Source organism: Benincasa hispida, chromosome 4, assembly GCF_027475165.1.
Source record: "Benincasa hispida cultivar pf3 chromosome 4, pf3_genome.v1.1, whole genome shotgun sequence".
Taxonomy (NCBI): domain Eukaryota; kingdom Viridiplantae; phylum Streptophyta; class Magnoliopsida; order Cucurbitales; family Cucurbitaceae; genus Benincasa; species Benincasa hispida.
In genome coordinates this window covers 70341668-70362194 of record NC_143481.1, presented here as the reverse complement: position 1 = coordinate 70362194, position 20527 = coordinate 70341668, and the positions used below count along the sequence as shown (strand labels likewise).

The window sequence follows — 20527 nt, the reverse complement described above, 5'->3', positions numbered from 1 at the left end:
CCCATCCTGGGATTCTCAATTTCTGCAGTTGGCTCGGTTACCGTCTCCTTCAGTTCAGTCTTGTCTTCGAAGGTAGAGGCTAACGTGGCTTGAAAAGCATTGAATGCGGTTCGATTTGGACATTCGCCCGCCCTGTGTGGCCCTCTACATATGAAACAAGACAGGGGGCGATGGTAATTGTTATGCTGTTGCGGCGGCCCCCGCCAGTTGTTTCCTGATCTCGGTTGGGATGATTTACGATCCCCCCTGTGTTCTTGTCTCCTCCCCCAGGTCTGGGAGGACTGGAACGACTGTTTTTGTTTCCCCCATTTGAGGAAGTTGACTACTTCCTCACATCTTGTGAGTCAGTGCTAAGATCGTATAGCCGTTCAGCTGCCGCATAGGCAGAGGGGAGATCCTGTACTCTCTGTTTATATAGTTTTGATTTCGCCCACGGTTTCAGCCCTTCAACAAAGCAAAGACCTTGTCTTTTTCAGACATATCTCGTATGTCCAACATGAGTCCTGCAAACTGTTTTACGTAGTCCCTGATGTTACCTGTTTGCTTCAGCTCTCGGAGTTTTCGTCGAGCCAAGATCTCAACATTTTCAGGGAAAAACTGCGAGCGAAGTTCTTGTTTCAATCTATCCCAAGTATCAATAGTGCATCGTCCTTCCTGTATGTCTGTAAATCGTGATCTCCACCACTATTTTGCATCTTCAGCTAGATGCATCATTGCTAGTGTGACTTTTGACTCTTCAGTCACTGTGTTCGTCGCCTTGAAGTATTGCTCAAGGTCGAAGATAAAATTTTCCAAGGCTTTGGCTTCTCGCACCCCACAGAAGGGTTTCGGTTCTGGGATTTTTATTATGCTTACTGCTATTACCCCCCAGATGGGGCTTGGTTCCCTACCGCTCAGATGGTGAGATTCACCCTAGCACTCACATCCGCTATCTCGGCTCCGACGACGTCAAGGGGCGACCGAAAATCTTCAGACAAATCGGTTACCATCTGAAGTATTGCTTTTTGGGAGCTGTCCAGCTCTTCGACACGCTCCTCTATGTGGGCAACAGAGCCCGATGAGCTATCACCTCGTTCAAAGCTGCCGGACCTTGCTGTTTTGGTCTCGAGGGTCTCTACCCTCATCATTAATTCTCTGACGGGTAATTCGTCGAGGCGGCCTACTACCGCATCAATTCCATCGGCTTTCTCAGCAACTTCTTGTAGCCGAGTCTCTAGGAAACGGACATTATCCGGGACCTCTCTCAGGTAGAGCATTTGCTCTTCCATCTCTACAAGAAGTTGCTGAGGAAGAGCAAATGTAGAGATGGAAGAGCAAATGTAGCATTTGCTCTTTCTCAGCAACTTCTTGTAGAGATGGAAGAGCAAATGCTCTACCTGAGAGAGGTCCCGGATAATGTCCGTTTCCTAGAGACTCGGCTACAAGAAGTTGCTGAGAAAGCCGATGGAATTGATGCGGTAGTAGGCCGCCTCGACGAATTACCCGTCAGAGAATTAATGATGAGGGTAGAGACCCTCGAGACCAAAACAGCAAGGTCCGGCAGCTTTGAACGAGGTGATAGCTCATCGGGCTCTGTTGCCCACATAGAGGAGCGTGTCGAAGAGCTGGACAGCTCCCAAAAAGCAATACTTCAGATGGTAACCGATTTGTCTGAAGACTTTCGGTCGGCCCTTGACGTCGTCAGAGCCGAGATAGCGGATGTGAGTGCTAGGGTGAATCTCACCATCCGAGCGGTAGGGAACCAAGCCCCATCTGGGGGAGCAATGGCAGTAAGCAGAATAAAAATCCCAGAACCGAAACCCTTCTGTGGGGTGCGAGAAGCGAAAGCCCTGGAAAATTTTATCTTCGACCTTGAGCAATACTTCAAGGCGACGAACACAGTGACTGAAGAGTCGAAAGTCACACTAGCAACGATGCATCTAGCTGAAGATGCAAAACTGTGGTGGAGATCACGATTTACAGACATACAGGAAGGACGATGCACTATTGATACTTGGGATAGATTGAAACAAGAACTTCGCTCGCAGTTCTTCCCTGAAAATGTCGAGATCTTGGCTCGACGAAAACTCCGAGAGCTGAAGCAAACAGGTAACATCAGGGACTACGTAAAACAGTTTGCAGGACTCATGTTGGACATACGAGATATGTCTGAAAAAGACAAGGTCTTTTGCTTTGTTGAAGGGCTGAAACCGTGGGCGAAATCAAAACTATATAAACAGAGAGTACAGGATCTCCCCTCTGCCTATGCGGCAGCTGAACGGCTATACGATCTTAGCACTGACTCACAAGATGTGAGGAAGTAGTCAACTTCCTCAAATGGGGGAAACAAAAACAGTCGTTCCAGTCCTCCCAGACCTGGGGGAGGAGACAAGAACACAGGGGGGATCGTAAATCATCCCAACCGAGATCAGGAAACAACTGGCGGGGGCCGCCGCAACAGCATAACAATTACCATCGCCCCCTGTCTTGTTTCATATGTAGAGGGCCACACAGGGCGGGCGAATGTCCAAATCGAACCGCATTCAATGCTTTTCAAGCCACGTTAGCCTCTACCTCCGAAGACAAGACTGAACTGAAGGAGACGGTAACCGAGCCAACTGCAGAAATTGAGAATCCCAGGATGGGGGCATTGAAATTCTTATCTGCACTCCAAAAGAAAATGGGAAAGGCGAAGGAGCCACTAGAGAAAGGACTCATGTATGTGGACGCTTGGGTATGTGGACGCTTGGGTCAACCAAAGATCGGCCAAAAACACTATGGTTGACTCTGGGGCTACCCATAACTTCATGGCTGAAACGGAAGCTCGCCGCCTGAACTTGACTTGGGAAAGAGATGCAGGGAAGATGAAAGCTGTGAATTCCGTAGCCCTACCGATTACGGGGATAGCGAAGAGAACTCCGGTGAAGTTAGGAGACTGGAAGGGCTTCGTTGACTTCGTGATTGTCAAGATGGATGATTTCGACGTGGTACTGGGGATGGAATTCCTACTTGAACATAAAGTCATACCAATGCCCCTCGCCAAATGCTTAGTCATTACCGGATCTACACCCACCGTAGTCCAAGCCAGTATCAAGCAGCCAAATGGGGTGAGAATGATCTCAGCCCTCCAATTGAAGAGAGGCCTGGCCCACGACGAACCCACGTTCATGGCCATCCCGATAGAATCAGTTGAGTCCACTGAAGAGGAGATCCCCCAAGACGTTCTATTTGTCTTGGAAGAGTATCGGGACGTCATGCCGAAAAGCCTGCCCAAGTCCTTACCCCCACGAAGGGGGATTGACCATGAGATTGAGTTGTTGCCAGGGGCAAAGCCGCCTGCCAAGAATGCATATCGGATGGCCCCGCCAGAATTGGCCGAACTCCGGAAACAGTTAGACGAGTTGTTAGATGCAGGATTTATCAGACCGGCAAAGGCCCCTTATGGAGCCCCAGTACTGTTCCAGAAGAAGAAGGATGGGAGCCTCCGGTTGTGCATCGACTATCGGGCCTTGAATAAGCTCACAGTCCGCAACAAATATCCCCTTCCTATCATTACTGACTTATTTGATCAGCTTCACGGTGCTAAGTATTTCTCGAAGCTGGACCTACGGTCTGGATATTATCAGGTCCGAATTGCTGAAGGAGACGAACCTAAGACGACCTGTGTCACGAGATATGGAGCCTTCGAATTCCTCGTGATGCCCTTTGGCCTCACCAATGCTCCAGCAACTTTCTGTACCTTAATGAACCAAGTGGTTCACGAATACCTCGACAAATTCGTCGTAGTATATCTTGATGACATTGTGGTCTATAGTGCCTCGCTGGAGGACCATCGACATCACCTCCAACTAGTCTTTGAAAAGCTGAGGAGAAATCAGTTGTATGTAAAGAGAGAGAAGTGCTCCTTTGCCCAAGAACGCATAAATTTCCTCGGCCACGTGATTGAGTGTGGTCGGATTGGTATGGAAGAGGGCAAGGTCGCCGCGATTAGAGACTGGAGGGTACCATCATCCGTGACCGAACTACGATCCTTCCTCGGACTAGCCAACTACTATAGGTGGTTCGTAGAAGGATTCTCGAGAAGAACAGGGCCATTAACCGAACTGTTGAAGAAGGATAGCCAATGGAGCTGGACTCCTGAATGTCAAGCCGCCTTTGAGGGCTTGAAGAAAGTGATGATTGAGGGGCCGGTCCTCGGAATTGCCGACGTGACCAAGCCATTTGAAGTAGAGACTGATGCTTCTGACTTCGCGTTGGGCGGTGTCCTCCTCCAAGACGGACACCCCATCGCGTATGAGAGTAGGAAACTAAATGATGCCGAACGGAGGTATGCCGCCTCCGAGAAAGAGATGTTAGCAGTAGTTCACTGCTTGAGGGCCTGGAGACAGTATCTCTTGGGGGCCAAGTTCGTGGTCAAGACCGACAACAACTCCATTTGTCACTTCTTCAACCAACCGAAGTTGTCGTCGAAACAGGCACGGTGGCAGGAGTGTCTAGCGGAGTTCGACTTCCAATTCGAACATAGACCGGGGAAAAGTAACCAAGCGGCTGATGCTCTTAGCCGAAAGAGCGAACATGCGGCCCTGTGCATGTTCGCCGCCTACAAGCAAGTACGTTGAGTGCAACAGTACGAGAAACTGTCAAAACTCACTTGACAAATGACACAGCGGCGCAGGCCATCCTACAGTTGGCCAGAGAGGGGAAGACACGCCAGTTCTGGGTGGAAGATGATCTACTATACACCAAGGGCAATCGCCTCTACATCCCCAGATCCGGGGAGTTATGAAGGTCGCTGATGAAGGAGTGTCACGACACATCGTGGGCAGGACATAATGGTCGGTAGAGGACTTATGCCCTTCTGAAACAAGGCTACTATTGGCCAAGCCTTCGAGACGATGTCATGCAATTTACCAAGACTTGCCTTGTCTGCCAACAAGATAAGGTCGAAAGGGCGAAATTAGCGGGTCTGCTGGAACCCCTACCTTTGCCCTCTAGACCATGGAAGAGCGTGTCTCTCGACTTCATCACCCATTTGCCCAAGGTGGGAGAGTTCAAATCGATCCTTGTTATCATCGACCGTGATGACTGCCCAACTGTTCTTCAAACACATCGTGAAATTATGGGGCGTCCCCCAAGCATTGTTAGCGATCGGGACGGAAGGTTCACTGGGACATTCTGGATAGAACTGTTCAAAATATTGGGGTCAACACTGAATATCTCCTCTAGCTATCATCTCCAAACTGACGGCCAGACGGAACGCTTCAACAGTATGCTCGAGGAATATCTGCGTCACTTTATTGATGCTAGGTAGAAGACTTGGGTCCAGTTGTTAGATGTGGCTCAGTTCAGCTTCAATAGCCAGCAGAGTTCCGCAACCGGAAAAACGCCCTTCGAAGTGGTGTGCGGTAGACAGCCACTCATGCCACACTTGGTGGACCACCCTTATGCAGGCAAAAGTCATCAGGCACATAACTTCACTAAAGAGTGGAGCAAAACCTCTGAGATAGCTCGCGCCTACCTGGAAAGAGCATCAAGAAGGATGAAGAAGTGGGCTGATAAGAAGCGGAGGGCCTTCGAGTTTCAAGCCGGGGACAAGGTCTTGATCAAGCTACGACCGGAACAGTTTCGTTTCCGAGGCCAGAGAGACCAACGGCTAGTAAGGAAATATGAAGGTCCAGTGGAGGTAATTGAGAAGGTTGGGAGAACCTTATATAAGGTTCAGTTACCCTCATGGATGAAGATTCATCCTGTCATCCATGTGAGTATCCTGAAGCCCTATCATCCTGATCCCGAGGATGAACAGCGAAACATGCTATGGCGCCCATCGGTCACGATGAAGAGTTCTGCTGAGAAAGAAGTTGCACAAATCCTGGATAAACGTACGCGCCGTATTGGAAGACCCAGACGAGAACTGACAGAGTTCTTAGTGAAATGGAAGGATCTCCCCGACAAAGAGATCAGTTGGGAGCGGGCTGAAGATTTGAAGAATGCAGCTCCAGCCATCGCAGATTTTGAGCAAGGTCAGTTGACGGGGACGTCAACCAATTAAGTGGGGGAGAATGTCACGGTCATGCTTGTCCAGGGCCTGTTGCCCATGGCCGCATGCCCAATCCAACCCCCTTCTAGCATACTTTCATATCTTGTATTGTATTAGCTTAGTTAGCTTGCTTTCTTTACATTTTCATTGTAAGTGACCACTCGCTCTTTTGCATATGCAAGGGTGCCAGTTGGCTTTTTGTTCAAAATGCACTATATGGGGATAAGACTAACCATCACTTCCTCATACCCGGAGTAGTACTCTATAAAGCTGTTGTTGTTTCTTATTGCTTTCTAGTCTACTACAATCTTTCTTTCTTTATTCACACTCACATAAACTTCTTACGAAAACCTTTTCTCCAAACCCGTTTTCTAAAACCGTTTTCCCTAAAACGGGGGTGGAGGTTGCAAGAGGCACTCGGTGTGCCACCGACAGTCCGTATTCGAGTTGGCTGACTTGTTCGTGAGCGGGAATAAGTGCCACACAATCGCTAAGAGAAGCTTCCGAAAGAGCGATTGTGACACCCAGCAGCTCGGAAGTACCGGTACCACGCGTCAAAGAATAATGTCAAGCAGTGACATTGAGAAGTGGCAAGAAGACGGTCCCCATGCCACCAGTATTGGATTTAGTGAAAAGGGCAGTAGACTCAATCATCAATGATGACCACTCAACCACAAACAACAGAACTACCAGTTCAGAAGAAACTACCTCTACAAAGAATGAATCTCAACAAGACTCAGAATCAAAGTCACCGCAACCTCCAGCTCCTAAAACACAGCAAGCCCGGACCTCAATGAACAGTCAAGTGATCAGGAAGTACGACGGGATCCTCCACCTTTCTCGTCTAGGCTGAAAAAGAAAGATGATAACAAACAATTCAAGAGGTTCCTAGATGTTCTCTGATAGTTACATATCAACATTCCCTTAGTAGAAGCGTTGGAACAAATGCCGAGCTATGTGAAATTCCTCAAGAACATACTTGCCAACAAGAGGAAGATCGGGGAGAATGAAATGGTCGCATTAACGTATGAGTGTAGTGCGCTCTTTCAGAACAACATCCCCACTAAAATGAAAGATCCAGGGAGTTTCACATTGTCGTGCTCAATAGGGGGAAAAGAAGTAGGAAATGCGCTGTGTGACTTAGGGGCAAGTATAAACCTGATGCCCTTGTCAATCTTCAAAAAGTTAAACATCAGCAATGCAAGACCCACCACAGTTACGTTGCAGTTGGCCGACAGATCAATAATGCATCCAAAGGGAAAAATAGAATATGTATTTGTGCAAATGAATAAATTCATTTTCCCTGCTGACTTTATCATATTGGATTATGAAGCTGACATTGAGGTGCCAATCATCTTGGGTCGCTCGTTTCTCGCAACAGGGCAAGCGCTGATCGACGTACAGAAAAGAGAACTGACCATAAGAATCAACGATCAACAAGTCAAGTTCAACGTTCTCAATGCGTTGAAATACCCAGGTGATATGGAAAACTGTCAGTATGTTGGAGAACTGCAGGAAGAACATTGGCACGAGTCTCGAGAAGAATCAGAGGAAGACTTTGGGATTGGCGCAATGTTGGAGGAGAATTGCGTCGCAATACAAACTGAACCAGATTTTGAAATAATAAAGTTATCTGAATGAGTAACGCAGCGAACTAAGCCATCTTTGGAAGACCCACCCATGTTGGAGTTGAAGGCGTTACTAGTGCACCTCAAATATGTTTACTTAGGAGGCAATAACACTTTACCAGTTATAATCTCTGCCTCACTGAGCAAAGAAAAGGAGGAAGCACTTATTCAGATCCTTAAGAACAACGCAAAAGCTTTGGGATGGACCTTAGTGGACATTCGAGGGATCAACCCCTCGTATTGCATGCATAAGATTCGTCTTGAAGAAGGAAAAATAGGATCCATAGAGAGGTAGCGCTGTTTGAACCCTGCCATGAGGGAGGTTGTAAAGAAAGAGATTGTGAAGTGGCTTGATGCATGTGTCATTTATCCCATATCTGAAAGCAGCTGGGTAAGCCTAGTGCAGTGCGTTCCAAAGAAAGGGGGTATGACAGTTGTCACCAACATAAAAAATGAGTTAATTCCTACAAGAACAACCACGGGGTGGATAATATGCATGGATTACCGCAAGTTAAATCTGGCCACAAAAAAGGACTATTTTTCACTCTTGTTTATTGATTATATGTTAGATTGGCTTGCGAGGAATGAATTCTTTTGTTTTCTTGACGGCTATTCAGGGTACAACCAGATTGCGATTGCACCAGAAGATCAGGACAAAACAACTTTCACGTGCCCATTCGGCACATTTGCATTCCGTTGCATGCCATTTGGACTCTGTAACGCACCAGGCACCTTCCAAAGGTGTATGATGGCCATATTTTTCAGATTTCTTGGAGGAGTCAGTCGAGGTGTTCATGGATGACTTTTCGGTTTTTGGCAATACCTATGACTCCTGTTTATCAAACGTGGAAAAAGTCTTGAAGAGATGCGTTGAAACAAATCTGGTTCTCAACTGGGAGAAATGTCATTTCATGGTAGAAGAAGGAATCGTACTAGGTCACAAGATATCAAAGGCAGGGTTGGAAGTTGATTAAGCAAAAATTGATGCAATATCCAAGTTACCACTACCAGTCAATGTGAAAACACTTGGGAGTTTTCTGGGACATGCGGGGTTCTATCGAAGATTCATCCGTAACTTTTCTCAAATCGCAAGACCCCTAAGTGCACTCCTCGAGATTGACCGTGAATATGATTTTAATGGCGCATGCGCCGAAGTGTTCCACATGCTGAAAAATGCGCTCATCACCGTACCTATTCTGGTTGCACTCGACTGGACGCAACCGTTTGCGTTGATGTGTGACGCCAGTGGATATGCAGTGGGCGCAGTCTTGAGTCAGCGCAAAGACAAGATTTTGCATCCTATCTATTATGCCAGCAAGATGTTGAATGATTCACAAGAAAATTATACAACCACAGAGAAAGAAATGCTCGCAGTGGTGTTTGCGCTAGAGAAATTTCGGCAGTACTTGATTGGATCAAATGTAGTGGTGTATACTGATCATTCTGCGATCAAATACCTCATGACGAAAAAGGATGCAAAACCAAGACTGATAAGGTGGGTACTACTCCTGCAAGAATTTGACCTAGAGATCAAAGATCGGAAGGGCACTGAGAACCAAGTCGCAGATCATTTATCACGGTTCGAAAATTGGGAGGTTCAGAAGAAAGAGAAAGAAATTGAAGAAAGATTCCCTAATGAGCAACTTATGTCGGTATGCATTAATGTTCCATGGTATGCGGATATTATAAACTTCATAGTTTGCGGCCAAGTACTAGAAGATTATTTGTAAGACCCTAACACTAAATTTAAGGTGGAAGGTTAGTAGGAGAAGGAAAAATCCTAAGTAATAAAGAAATATTACTAAAAGGAGTATGTGTTGGGGCAAGATGAAATGGTGAAAGCATTAGTACTAAGTTATGTGAAAATAAAGAGGATCAAAAGGTGACAAGTGGTTGGAAATACAACCAACGCATGTGGAGGGCCTAAGCACACTGAACGCAAGGCTTAAGGGTGTGTGGGAGGCTGACTCCGTGTTGCCTAATCGTTGGATGCAAGAAGGCGTGGGCAGTGGTTGTGGGCTTGCATGCGTGAACAGCTAACGCAAGGGCATGCATAAGGCATGCGGACGCAAGGGTAGGCAAGGACGCGGGCAAGGCATGCGCTGGAGGTATGCATCGAGTGGCCATGCCAAGCGCCCCTGCCCATGCGTCGAGCGGCCATGCCAGGCGCCCAACCCATGCGGCAAGCCCAAGCGCTCAGCCTATGCGTCGAAATGCCTTGCCGAGCAGCCATGCATCAAGCCTATGCGTTGAAGCGCATTGCCAACTAGCCGTGCATCGAATGCCTTGTCAAGCGCCATGCGGCCGAGCGAGCCCTGCGAGTGATGGCCAGCGCCTATGCCACACACGCATACGTCGATGGCATACGTCTATAATGCGGTCATGGTAATTCAATGCGACCAAGCGCTTAGGCATCAATGCAAACCAAGGCGTGCGATGAAGGGGCTTGTGGAAAAAGAGGTATGCGCCATTGGCCGAAGGTATGCGTCCATGGCAAAGGCAATGCGTCGATGTCATGCGATGGTTATAGCCACCCTATGCGTTAGTTAATAGATGTATGGGCGCATTGACAAAAGGAAGGCTGATTGATGGGAAAAGAACCCCAAAAGGAGATGGCAATATTCAAGAGATGCGTCCATAAGCATATCAAATTATATAGATAAACATCCTTAAGTATTAAGTGAACGAGGTGGCGGAAGGAGGCTCATACAAAGTAATCCTATCACTCTAAGTAGGAGGTGGAAGAAGGAGGTTACATGCAAAAATAGTTTTATCACTCTAAGCAGGAGGTGGAGGAAGGAGGGTGCATGCAAAATGAGAAATTTGGCTGGCAAATTATGGTGAAAACAACTCATGGCTTTGCTGGAATAGGCTTAGTGTTGGCAGCCTTAAAAAGGGACAAATGTGGGTTGAGTTATCACGAGGGGGTGAGCTTGGGATGACTATAAATAGAGGAGTTGGGCGAGAAGAATTCTTTCATGTCATCACCAAAATCTCAGTGTCGAGAGCTTATTTAGAGCATTAAGTTTGAGTATTAAGGTTGCCAAAATAATCAGGGTCCGAATGAGTTGAAGTTGCATTGATGAAACTTTGAAGCTAGTACGGATGCATACGCCCAGCCAGCCAACGCATCCATCACGCAGCGCGCGCCTTGCACCTAACCAACGCTGCGTCCATCCATCACAAAGCAGCACGCCTCGCACCAACGCATCGACCACGCACGCCAGCCCAATGCAGTAGCCCACCGTGCGACGCAGCACGCACACTCTCTGCACACGGTCGAACGCCCTAGCTGCCCGCCAGACTTCTTGAGCTCACACGGTTAAAATAACCTCTAAAGGGGCTGATTTTAAGATTTTGGCTGAGTTTGGAGTGGGGTAAGCTGGTACTTTTATTATATAAAGATAGTTTGGCTATTTTAGCATTATTTATTGATATAACAAGTATTCATTGAGGGATTTTCATTGATATGGAGGAAATCTCAGGAAGATACTCTCAAAGTAGTTTTAGTAGAAAATCTTGCTTACGGTGAGTGGTTATTAAGGTTTATGCATTGCTATATGAATAAATGCATATGTATGTACATGATGCATGATTATAATGTTATGTTACTTGCCATGATATTGTCTGTGTAATTACTATGGAAACTAAGATTATACCTGAAATACATAGTTAGCATGCTTAAAAGTGGTACTTGGGGGGAAAATATAGTCGGCTTCGGTTGGCGGAAAATAATAGTCGGTGATGACCGGGAGGAAATATAGTCAAGATACCTAAACATGACTAGCATGAAATAATTGTCGATATGCACATTGGCAGGTACTGTAAAAACGCTGATGTGTGATTGATGATGTTCTATGCTCGAAATGATGTGATACTACTTCTAGATATGTGTTAATTATGAATGTTCACGTAGTATGTCATGCATTGTCACAAGTTTCCTTACGATGGAACCAAGTGTAATTCCACCGCAAGTTTCTCGATATGATCCGAGGTCGAACACAGGGACTGTTTTAGGTTATTGTGGTATGTTCGTGATATATGCGACCAGGTTTTTCAATCTTTAAAAATGGGTTTGTACAAGTATATAAATTGCGGTAAAATAAAGTAAGCAGTAAAAATGCGATAATAAAATAAAATACAATAAACCTAAGCTAGATGATACAAGATATAGGCTCATGATACAAGATGCCGGGGTCAAGGCTGGCTGCGAAGGTTATGCAAAGAACGTGGACTGCGGCGGCAAATCTTATGAACATAATAGAAAGAAAAAAGATAAATAATATAAACAGCGCAAGTTCTCAATTGCATTGAAGCTAGAAATACTGTTCCGCTCTCCTCTTGGCGTACACCTTTCAGTGATCGGCCACACTCCCACATGTCTGTGGTGAAACAGAGAATAACGTAATGAACGCAAGGTTGCTTCCATGTCTAGAAGTACTACTCGCTTTAGTTAACGCATTCTTCTAACCTTCTCTCGATAAATCAGAATGGCATCTTCACTTCTTCTCTCACAGGTGAAGATGTCGTCTAGCATGCCTTAGCTAAACGCATTTTATACCTTTAACACAAATTAAGTACTTGTTTTATTCATATTAACTATCAGGGGATTAAGAAGACATCATGGAGAAAGTGATTAATGGAGGAACGGAAATAGACAGAGAATGGTATATGAAAGCTATTGAAACATTTAATATGTCTATTAAGCGTTTGATACATGGTGTGTGAATTGAAGAGATAAAGAGAAAGTGAAATACAACGATGAAAAAGACATAACAGATACAAACAAGTGCCAATGTCTTGGCACCGATTCGATGGAGATCTGATGGTAGGAAGAGCTTCCCTCTCAGGCTTGCTCCATCGGTAGCAGGTTTCTGTGCACAGAGCTTCAGATCGGGTATTTGGCAGATTAGATCTGAGACTCACCTCTCGGCCTTGTCTCATCTTCTTCCCAGATTTCTTCACTTGAGTGCTCAACTCAGCATTTTCTCTCAACACTTTAGTAGCAATTAGCCCCGTATCAATTAGCATAAGTTTTCTCTGAAATCTATGGGGTATTTATAGGTGAGGATCTTTGACTCCAGCCTTGTGGTCCCCGCTTCTTGTTATGGAAATTCCGAAGATGGAGGGATATTATTCCTTCTGTTATGCAATCTGACTGTCAATTCTGCACAACCGTTAGTTGTACACGTGTCTCCATCCTCCGCTTTTGCGTTGCTCAACTGCATCTCTCGATCGAGTATTCGCATGCGGTGTTTGTTTTTATTACTGCATATGGTTGAAAGTCAGCTTTGGATCGACTATCGCATTACACCGTCATTGCGTTAATCGTCTCTTCATTGTTGATTGACGGGCGCAATGTGACACAGATGCGTTGATCAGTTTCTCTTGAGCCTTGAGCGCAAGCGATGACTTGGTTTCCTGCAAAATAGAGTAAAATTCTCATTTCCTTCCATCTTACAGATGTTAGTGGGTGTAATTACGATAATTCATAATTATTGTATTTCTAAGCTAATTTTCATGCAATTAGCGCATATTCACTAACTTTTGGCCGCAATATCTAGATAAGGTGGCATAAATAACTTGTATTTCTATAAGTTATCACACCCCCAAATTTAGATATATGCTTGTTCTCAAGCATATCTTCTACTCAGGCAATCATGCTCAATTCCTATCCCATATTTTTGCGATGATTGGTTGCTTCGAATGTTACACTTAGGCACATTACTTGACATCGCAATTTCCTTCTAACCTTACTAAGCAAGCCCTACTTTATTCTTCTATATGCTAAAATTCTGCTCAAAGATGCTTTTCTAGTTTTCGAAATAGAATGTTTATCTCTTCTTTGTCAAAACAACTCGATGTATCTATATGCAGTGGTCAAAACGTTTGCGTCATTTATTTAGAGACTGTTGGTCATGGTTACACTCTTCGTTTTGGCTTGTCCCCATAAGTGTCATGCGAACATCCAACTACGATTGTGTGCCAATTTCAACTTTAACTCATGATATTTAGAGGAGTTGTCTCTTGCATTCTTTTATTTTTCTTTCCATACTGTGTTGTTCTTGGAAACCCACTTTCGTTTTGTCTTGCTCCTACAGGTGTCATATGAGCATCCAACTATGAGCAAGCTCCTTTCACAACTAAACTCTTATCAGGTTGGGACAGTTTTGAGGTTTTCCCTTGCGCTAACATTGGAGTTTTGCATAATTTTTTTTTTTTGGAAAATGGACGTATTTTCCTAAATACTGCATATTCTTGATCTTATCTGCTCAGACCTTCCCCACCCCCAAATTTAAAGATGAGCAAGGTCCTCATTGCATTGTTTGGATAGATTAGACAAACACTTAGAAGAAAATTTCAAAAAGAAGGTTTGAGCAGAACTTTGAAAGATAAAAGGTAAAGTGCTGCTAAACAAAGAATTAACTAAGTGTTAGTCAGAAATTACTAAGTATGGGAAATGTTTCTAAATATAAACATATATTACATCATAGCAACGCAATGAAGAACACAAAAGTAAAAGATTGAGAATATCGCAAATATTGACAAAGGATGATAAAGAAAAAGGCATAGGCAAAAATGGAGTGAATATGTACTCAATGTATTGAATATTAACAAAGTATACAAATAATTAAAAATTAACGCAATACAAATTTTTTCTGTTGCTTGTACAAGAGTAAAAAAATTTGATTAACTTACAAAGAATAAATGAATTGAATACAAAATAAAGAATGGCCGCATAAAAGAAATAACATTGGAAGAAAGTGCAAACATTAAGGTTGAGGAGCAGGGGGATCTGGCGGAGGATGTTGAGGTGGTGCAGACGAAGTGTCATCAAACAATAAGTGCTACCTTAAATGCGGAGGCACCATTAGACCATGCAGATATACGGTGAGAAAATTAAAATACTCTTGATTATGTTCTACTATCTGTCTTTGGTGCAGGAAGATCTTATGCATACTGCGCTGCATATTGATGAGCTCCCCATTAATACCTCAAATCGCTGATTGAAGAAGTGTTGCTGTTGAGAGACAAGCTCTTGCTATTGAGAGAAGAGGGTTCTCATTTCAGCTAACTCAGCAGCCATGGAGGTGAAGGATGGTTGTGCTTGCGATGTCTCGTAGGCATCGTTTTGGGGTTGGGCAAAGGTGCCTTCACCCAAATCATGTGGGTCATCAACATGCGGCGGTGGAATGGTGGGTTGCGGTGATGAAGCTAATGGTGAAGTGGGGGCTGCTGGATAAATGATAGGAGATTTGGGGACAAGAAAGGGGTTTGTAAAATGTTCATGTAAGGGGGAGAGGGTTGCGCTGGCAGGCTCGGAGGGCTTGGCGGCCGGATAGCTAAGGGAAGAGGGTCCATAGGTTCCGGATCTTGCGTTGGTGAATCTTGGACCTTCTCTTTTCTCTTATCTTCTTTTCGCTGTCTTTTGGGCCTTGGTTCTTGAGGCGCATTCAAATCGATCGCAGGCCTCTTTGCTGGCAGCTCGGGGCAGTGTGGAGAGTCTTTGAGGAGCATCCTCAAGATTTTTATGTTGATGAGGCCGTGGACTTCTGGCATGGGCTCCTCATCAATGCCTACACCCATAGACAGGCATAGACTTGAAATGATCCACGGGAAGAAATACTGCCCCCGAACATGCCCCACTAATGCTCTGATCTGCTTCGCGATCAACTTCCCTACGTCGATAGGAATGTCAAGCGCCCCTGCCCATGCGTCGAATGGGTTATGCAGTATGTAGCCATGACTCGATTGGCATGGCCGCTCGACGCATGGGCAGGGGCGCTTGGTATTCCTATCGATTGGCATTCATATCTATATAATTTGATATGCTTATGGACGCATCTCTTAAATATTGCCATCTTCTTTTGGGGTTCTTTTCCCATCAATCAGCCTTTCTTTTGTCAATGCGCCCATACATCTATTAACTAACGCATAGGGTGGCTATAACCATCGCATGACATCGACGCATAGCCTTTGCCATGGACGAATGCCTTCGGCCAATGGCGCATACCTCTTTTGCCACAAGCCCCTTTGTCGCACGCCTTGGTTTGCATTAATGCCTAAGCGCTTGGCCGCATTGAATTACCATGACCGCAATATAAACATATGCCATTGACGTATGCGTGTGTGGCATAGGCGCTGGCCATCGCTTGCAGGGCTCGCTCGGCCGCATGGGCGCTTGACAGAGCATTCGATGCACGGCCGCTCGGCAGTGCACTTCAACGCATAGGCTTGATGCATGGCTGCTCGGCAAGGCATTTCGATGCATAGGCTGAGCGCTTGGGCTTGCCGCATGGGTTGGGCGCCTGACACGGCCGCTCGACGCATGGGCAGGGGTGCTTGGCATGGCCGCTCGATGCATGCCTCCAGCGCATGCCTTGCCCGTGTCCTTGCCTATCCTTGCGTCCGCATGCCTTATGCATGCCTTTGTGTTAGCTGTTCACGCGTGCAAGCCCACGACCACTGCCCACGCCTTCTTGCATCCAACGATTAGGCAACACGGAGTCAGCCTCCCATGCACCCTTAAGCCTTGCGTTCAGTGTGCTTAGGCCCTCCATATGCGTTGGCCGTATTGGTAAACCCGAGACTTTCCTTGGATTATTTGCTCTTGTCACACATTGTAGGATGTTGGATTTAAGTTATTGTTGTTCCATTGTTGAAGAAAATGGCAAAGCTTTTGGTTGAAGTTGTCTTTAATAATTTTGGAATTTATAAATAAAGAAAAGAAAAGAAAGGGAATAAAGAAAAAGGAAAGAAAAGGAAAAGGAAAAAGGAAAAAAAAAGAAAATGAAAGAAATTGGAAACTCATTCGGTACTTAGGGTTTAAAGTGAGAACCCACTCATTTCAGCTCATTTCTCCATCATTTCTCATTATATTTTCAGAGAATTTTGAGAGAAAGAGTGAAGGAAGAGGAAGAAGAAGTTGCTGCAGGTTGGAGGTTGAAGAAGGGAGGAAAAGCTCATGCAAGTGCAACCATGGAAGAATTTGGGTTCAACCTACCTATCTCTGGTTTTTAAGTCGGTTTGAGCTACACAAGAAGAACTAAGAGGTGAGGCTGGACTTTCTTGAAATTTATTCTATTTTCTAACAAATTTCATGAAGGAAGCTTGAGCTAAATCTGATGTTAAGTTAATGGTTTTTGAAAAGGAAAACAAAGCACAGAATTTTCGTGCAAATCAGAAGGATCTCTGCTTTTCTCTGGTTTTTCGAACATTCTGGGGTGTACAGGTTAGATTAGAATCTCAATTGGGTATGGTTAGAAAGCTTATTCAATTTCCTATAACTTTCATGAAGAATTTGTGAGCCAAAAATGACCAGAAGTAGGTCTAATTTCAGGAGAAAGGTAGAGAGTAACAGAGAAGCACGAATCTTTATTCGCTGTGTTCGAGGGATTTCTGGACAAATCCGTTGGGAATCTCGTTTTTATTCCTTCAGGTACGTTTTAGAGGGTTCCAAAATGAAGAGTTTGATATAAAGTAAGTTAATTTTGGTCAAGTATTAAGGAAGTTATGAGTGTTGGAAGTTAGGGTATTGAATCTTGAAAATCTGGAAAGAAAATGTGATGTGTGATTTTATTTCTAGAATTTAGAATTCATGAGCATGGAAAGACAAGACGATTTATAGTTCTGATGCTCGGTTTCGGTTGTTTGACAGGCCAAGAGGAAATAGGCCGAGTCTATAGACCAGGGAACTAGCCAAGACTATGAGTGACAAAACAAATTTCAAAAATGATTTCTAAACTGTAATTTCTGATTTTAAATGGTTTACATGCTTGAATACGAACTTATGAATGATACATGATTTCTATGAATGGTTTCAAGCATAAGTTTTGAGCTTAGATTTTTTAATGAGGTTTATATACGAGCACGTGATTATTGACTTCCTGAAAAGTAGTTGAAACGATACCATTTAAAGTAAAGTATGTATTAGCGAGTACTGTTTAAAGATTTTCAGTTTTTCACGAGCAAGCCGAGTAAGCTTGAGTTTTACGAAAGATAAAGATAAGCAGACATGTTTTAATGTTTTCATGTGGTTTTCTGAGACTTTTATTGACTACATGACTGAGATATTGAGCCCGAGGCTATATGGTACCATGTACACACAGGTTATATTCCATTGTTGACGTTGAGTGTACTCCGTGACAACGATGCTGTCGGGAGTGCTGGGCGGGCCCCACTACATTGTAGAGCTAGTAAACGTTGGTTGTACTGGGCGTGCCCTGCACAACGTAGATTTTTCATGTTAGTTAAAATATTTTATATACTTGATATGCCTTGCTAGATTTTAATGAAGTACTTGCGGAATATTTGAGAAGCTTTTAATGTAACACGTTTATTTTTAACGCTTTGATTGAACAGATTTGTACGTTTAAAGGTTTATCACTTGTTCTGATTTGCGGATTTACAGTTTTAAATTTAGTCACTCACTCAGCTTCGTAGCTCACTCTTTCAAAATGTTTTCCCACTTTTCAGGTAGAGATCGAGCTCCCGGTGCCTAATAACTGCCAAAGTCTGTTTTCTCCTAAAAGCTTCCAGATCAAGCTTCATACGTGGGTGGAGTTGTAGACTGTGTCTGTTTATACTGTAAATGTCTTTGTAAGAACTAGATAGTTTAGGGTTGTGTAAGCACTAGATGTCGTGGTTGTGTAAACCCCAATTGGATATGTTTTTGGTTGTGATATCTGTATCAGATTATTTTCCAAACCGAGTTATGTCAGGACTACACTTCATGTGTGTCTAAAGGTTTTCATGGATTCCGCTGTGTTGTGTTACATGTAAAGTATTTTATATCTAAGATTAGTATGTTTATCAGGTTCAACGATTCAGCAGGGTCAATAGGTATCGTTAGAGGAGGACGATGTCTGTTGGCTTCACGCCATCTCCATGACTAAGTTAGCAGGTAGTTTGGGAGAGGGTGTGATAGCTTGGTATCAGAGCGGTTAGCTCCATGGGAAATGAGACAGAGCAGTTAGTGCTTAGAAGAATCTAGGAAGTAAATAGTTAGACGTTGAGTCAGTTCAGATAGAACTAGCATAGTATGGTCCAAGTATGGATAAGAGTGAGTCCAGTCAGGAGTAGAATTTATGTAGAAGTTTAGTATCATGCATATGAGTTAAGTATCTATAGCATGTCTGATGTGTTGATATGTTATAGGAGTCATGCCACCACGTACCAGCAAACGACGCAGACAGAATCAGGATGGGACGCAAGATCCTACCCAAGGTCAATCTGAAAGGGGAACCAGTACCCCGAGAGTTCAGACTGGAGTAGGAAACGAGCAGTTTGTTAGATCTACACAGGAGGTAGATAGGCCAGAGAGAGCAGGGCCTAGTGATCTGAAAAAGATGTATGGAATAGAAGGGCTGAAGAAATTAGGAGCCACAGTGTTTGAGGGTTCCACAGATCCAGCCGACGCTGAGGTTTGGTTAAATATGCATGAGAAATGCTTCGATGTGATAAGCTGTCCTGAGGAGCGAAAAGTCAGATTGGCCACATTCCTGCTGCAGAAGGAGGCAGAGGGATGGTGGAAATCCATATTAACCAGGCGCAGTGATGCACGTACGTTAGACTGGCAGACTTTCAGAGGCATATTTGAAGACAAGTATTATCCCAACACATACTGTGAGGCAAAGAGAGATGAGTTCCTGGGGCTGAAGCAAGGGCCACTTTCAGTGGCCGAGTACGAGAGAAAGTATACCAAGCTTTCACGGTATGCTGATGTGATTGTGGCATCCGAGAGTGAAAGGTGTCGAAGGTTTGAAAGAGGGCTGTGTTTTGAGATACGTACCCCGGTTACAGCTATTGTTAAGTGGACGGATTTTTCTCAGTTAGTAGAGACTGCCCTACGTGTGGAGCTTAGTATAACAGAGGAGAAGTGAGTAGTGGAGCCTAGTCGTGGGGCATCAACAGCTAGTGGTTTCCGAGGTCGTGAGCAGCGGAGGTTCACACCTGGAGTGAATGTTTCAGGCCGTCAAGACTTTAAGCGTCGGTCTGGTGGCCAGTCATCGAGACAGATGAATTCAGGTAGTGCCTATCAGAGGCAGAGCCAGAGAGCACCCTGTCAGTCTGCTAGTTCAGTAGCAAGACCGCGGATGGAGTCTGTTGCTAGTGAAACCAGGAGAACACCATGTGCAAGTTGTGGCAGGAATCATCGGGGTCAGTGTCTTGTTAATGCCAGTGTGTGTTACCAGTGTGGACAGCGATAGGTAGGTTAACCTTCAAGAAAGTCCGGCCTCACCTCTTAGTTCTTCTTGTGTAGCTCAAACCAACTTAAAAACCAGAGATAGGTAGGTTGAACCCAAATTCTTCCATGGTTGCACTTGCATGAGCTTTTCCTCCCTTCTTCAACCTCCAACCTGGAGCAACTTCTTCTTCCTCTTCCTTCACTCTCTCTCTCGAAATGCTCTGAAAATATAATGGGAAAATGATGGAGAAATGGGCTGAAATAAGTGGGTTCTCACTTTAAACCCTAAGCATCGAATGGGTTTCCAATTTCTTTCATTTTCTTTTTTTTTTCCTTTTTCCTTTTCCTTTTCTTTTCTTTTCTTTTTCTTTATTTCTTTTCTTTTCTTTTCTTTATTTATAAATTCCAAAATTATTAAAGACAACTTCAACCAAAAGCTTTGCCATTTTCTTCAACAATGGAACAACAATAACTTAAATCCAACATTCTACAATGTGTGCCAAGAGCAAATAATCCAAGGAAAGTCTCGAGTTTACAACTTACCTCCCTCTTATGAAATTTCGTCCTCGAAATTTAGAAGTCCTTAGGTGAAGAGTGTCGGGTAACTCCTCCTCATCTGGTCTTCTGACTCCCACGTTGCCTCATCCAATCCGTGATGTCTCCAAAGGACCTTAACGAGTGGGATCGTTTTGTTCC

The 20527-nt window shown here is 44.5% G+C and overlaps 1 protein-coding gene and 1 pseudogene across 2 annotated transcripts; both read left to right on the top strand.

Moving 5' to 3' along the window:
• Window positions 1-6961: 6961 nt before the first annotated feature.
• LOC120076303 (uncharacterized) lies at window positions 6962-7657 on the top strand. The gene has a single exon (XM_039030068.2). It carries the CDS (start codon window positions 6962-6964, stop codon window positions 7655-7657), a length of 696 nt encoding a protein of 231 aa, XP_038885996.2.
• Window positions 7658-13815: 6158 nt separating this feature from the next.
• On the top strand, window positions 13816-19853 carry LOC120076376 (uncharacterized; annotated as a pseudogene). Its single transcript, XR_016529333.1, has 2 exons — window positions 13816-17889; window positions 18121-19853. The product of XR_016529333.1 is annotated as an uncharacterized LOC120076376 (transcript).
• Window positions 19854-20527: the final 674 nt, after the last annotated feature.

What these genes read in the sequence shown, in the direction of transcription:
- LOC120076303 (XM_039030068.2), top strand. Translation starts at nt 6,962, where the DNA reads ATGCCGAGCTATGTGAAATTCCTCAAGAACATACTTGCCAACAAGAGG.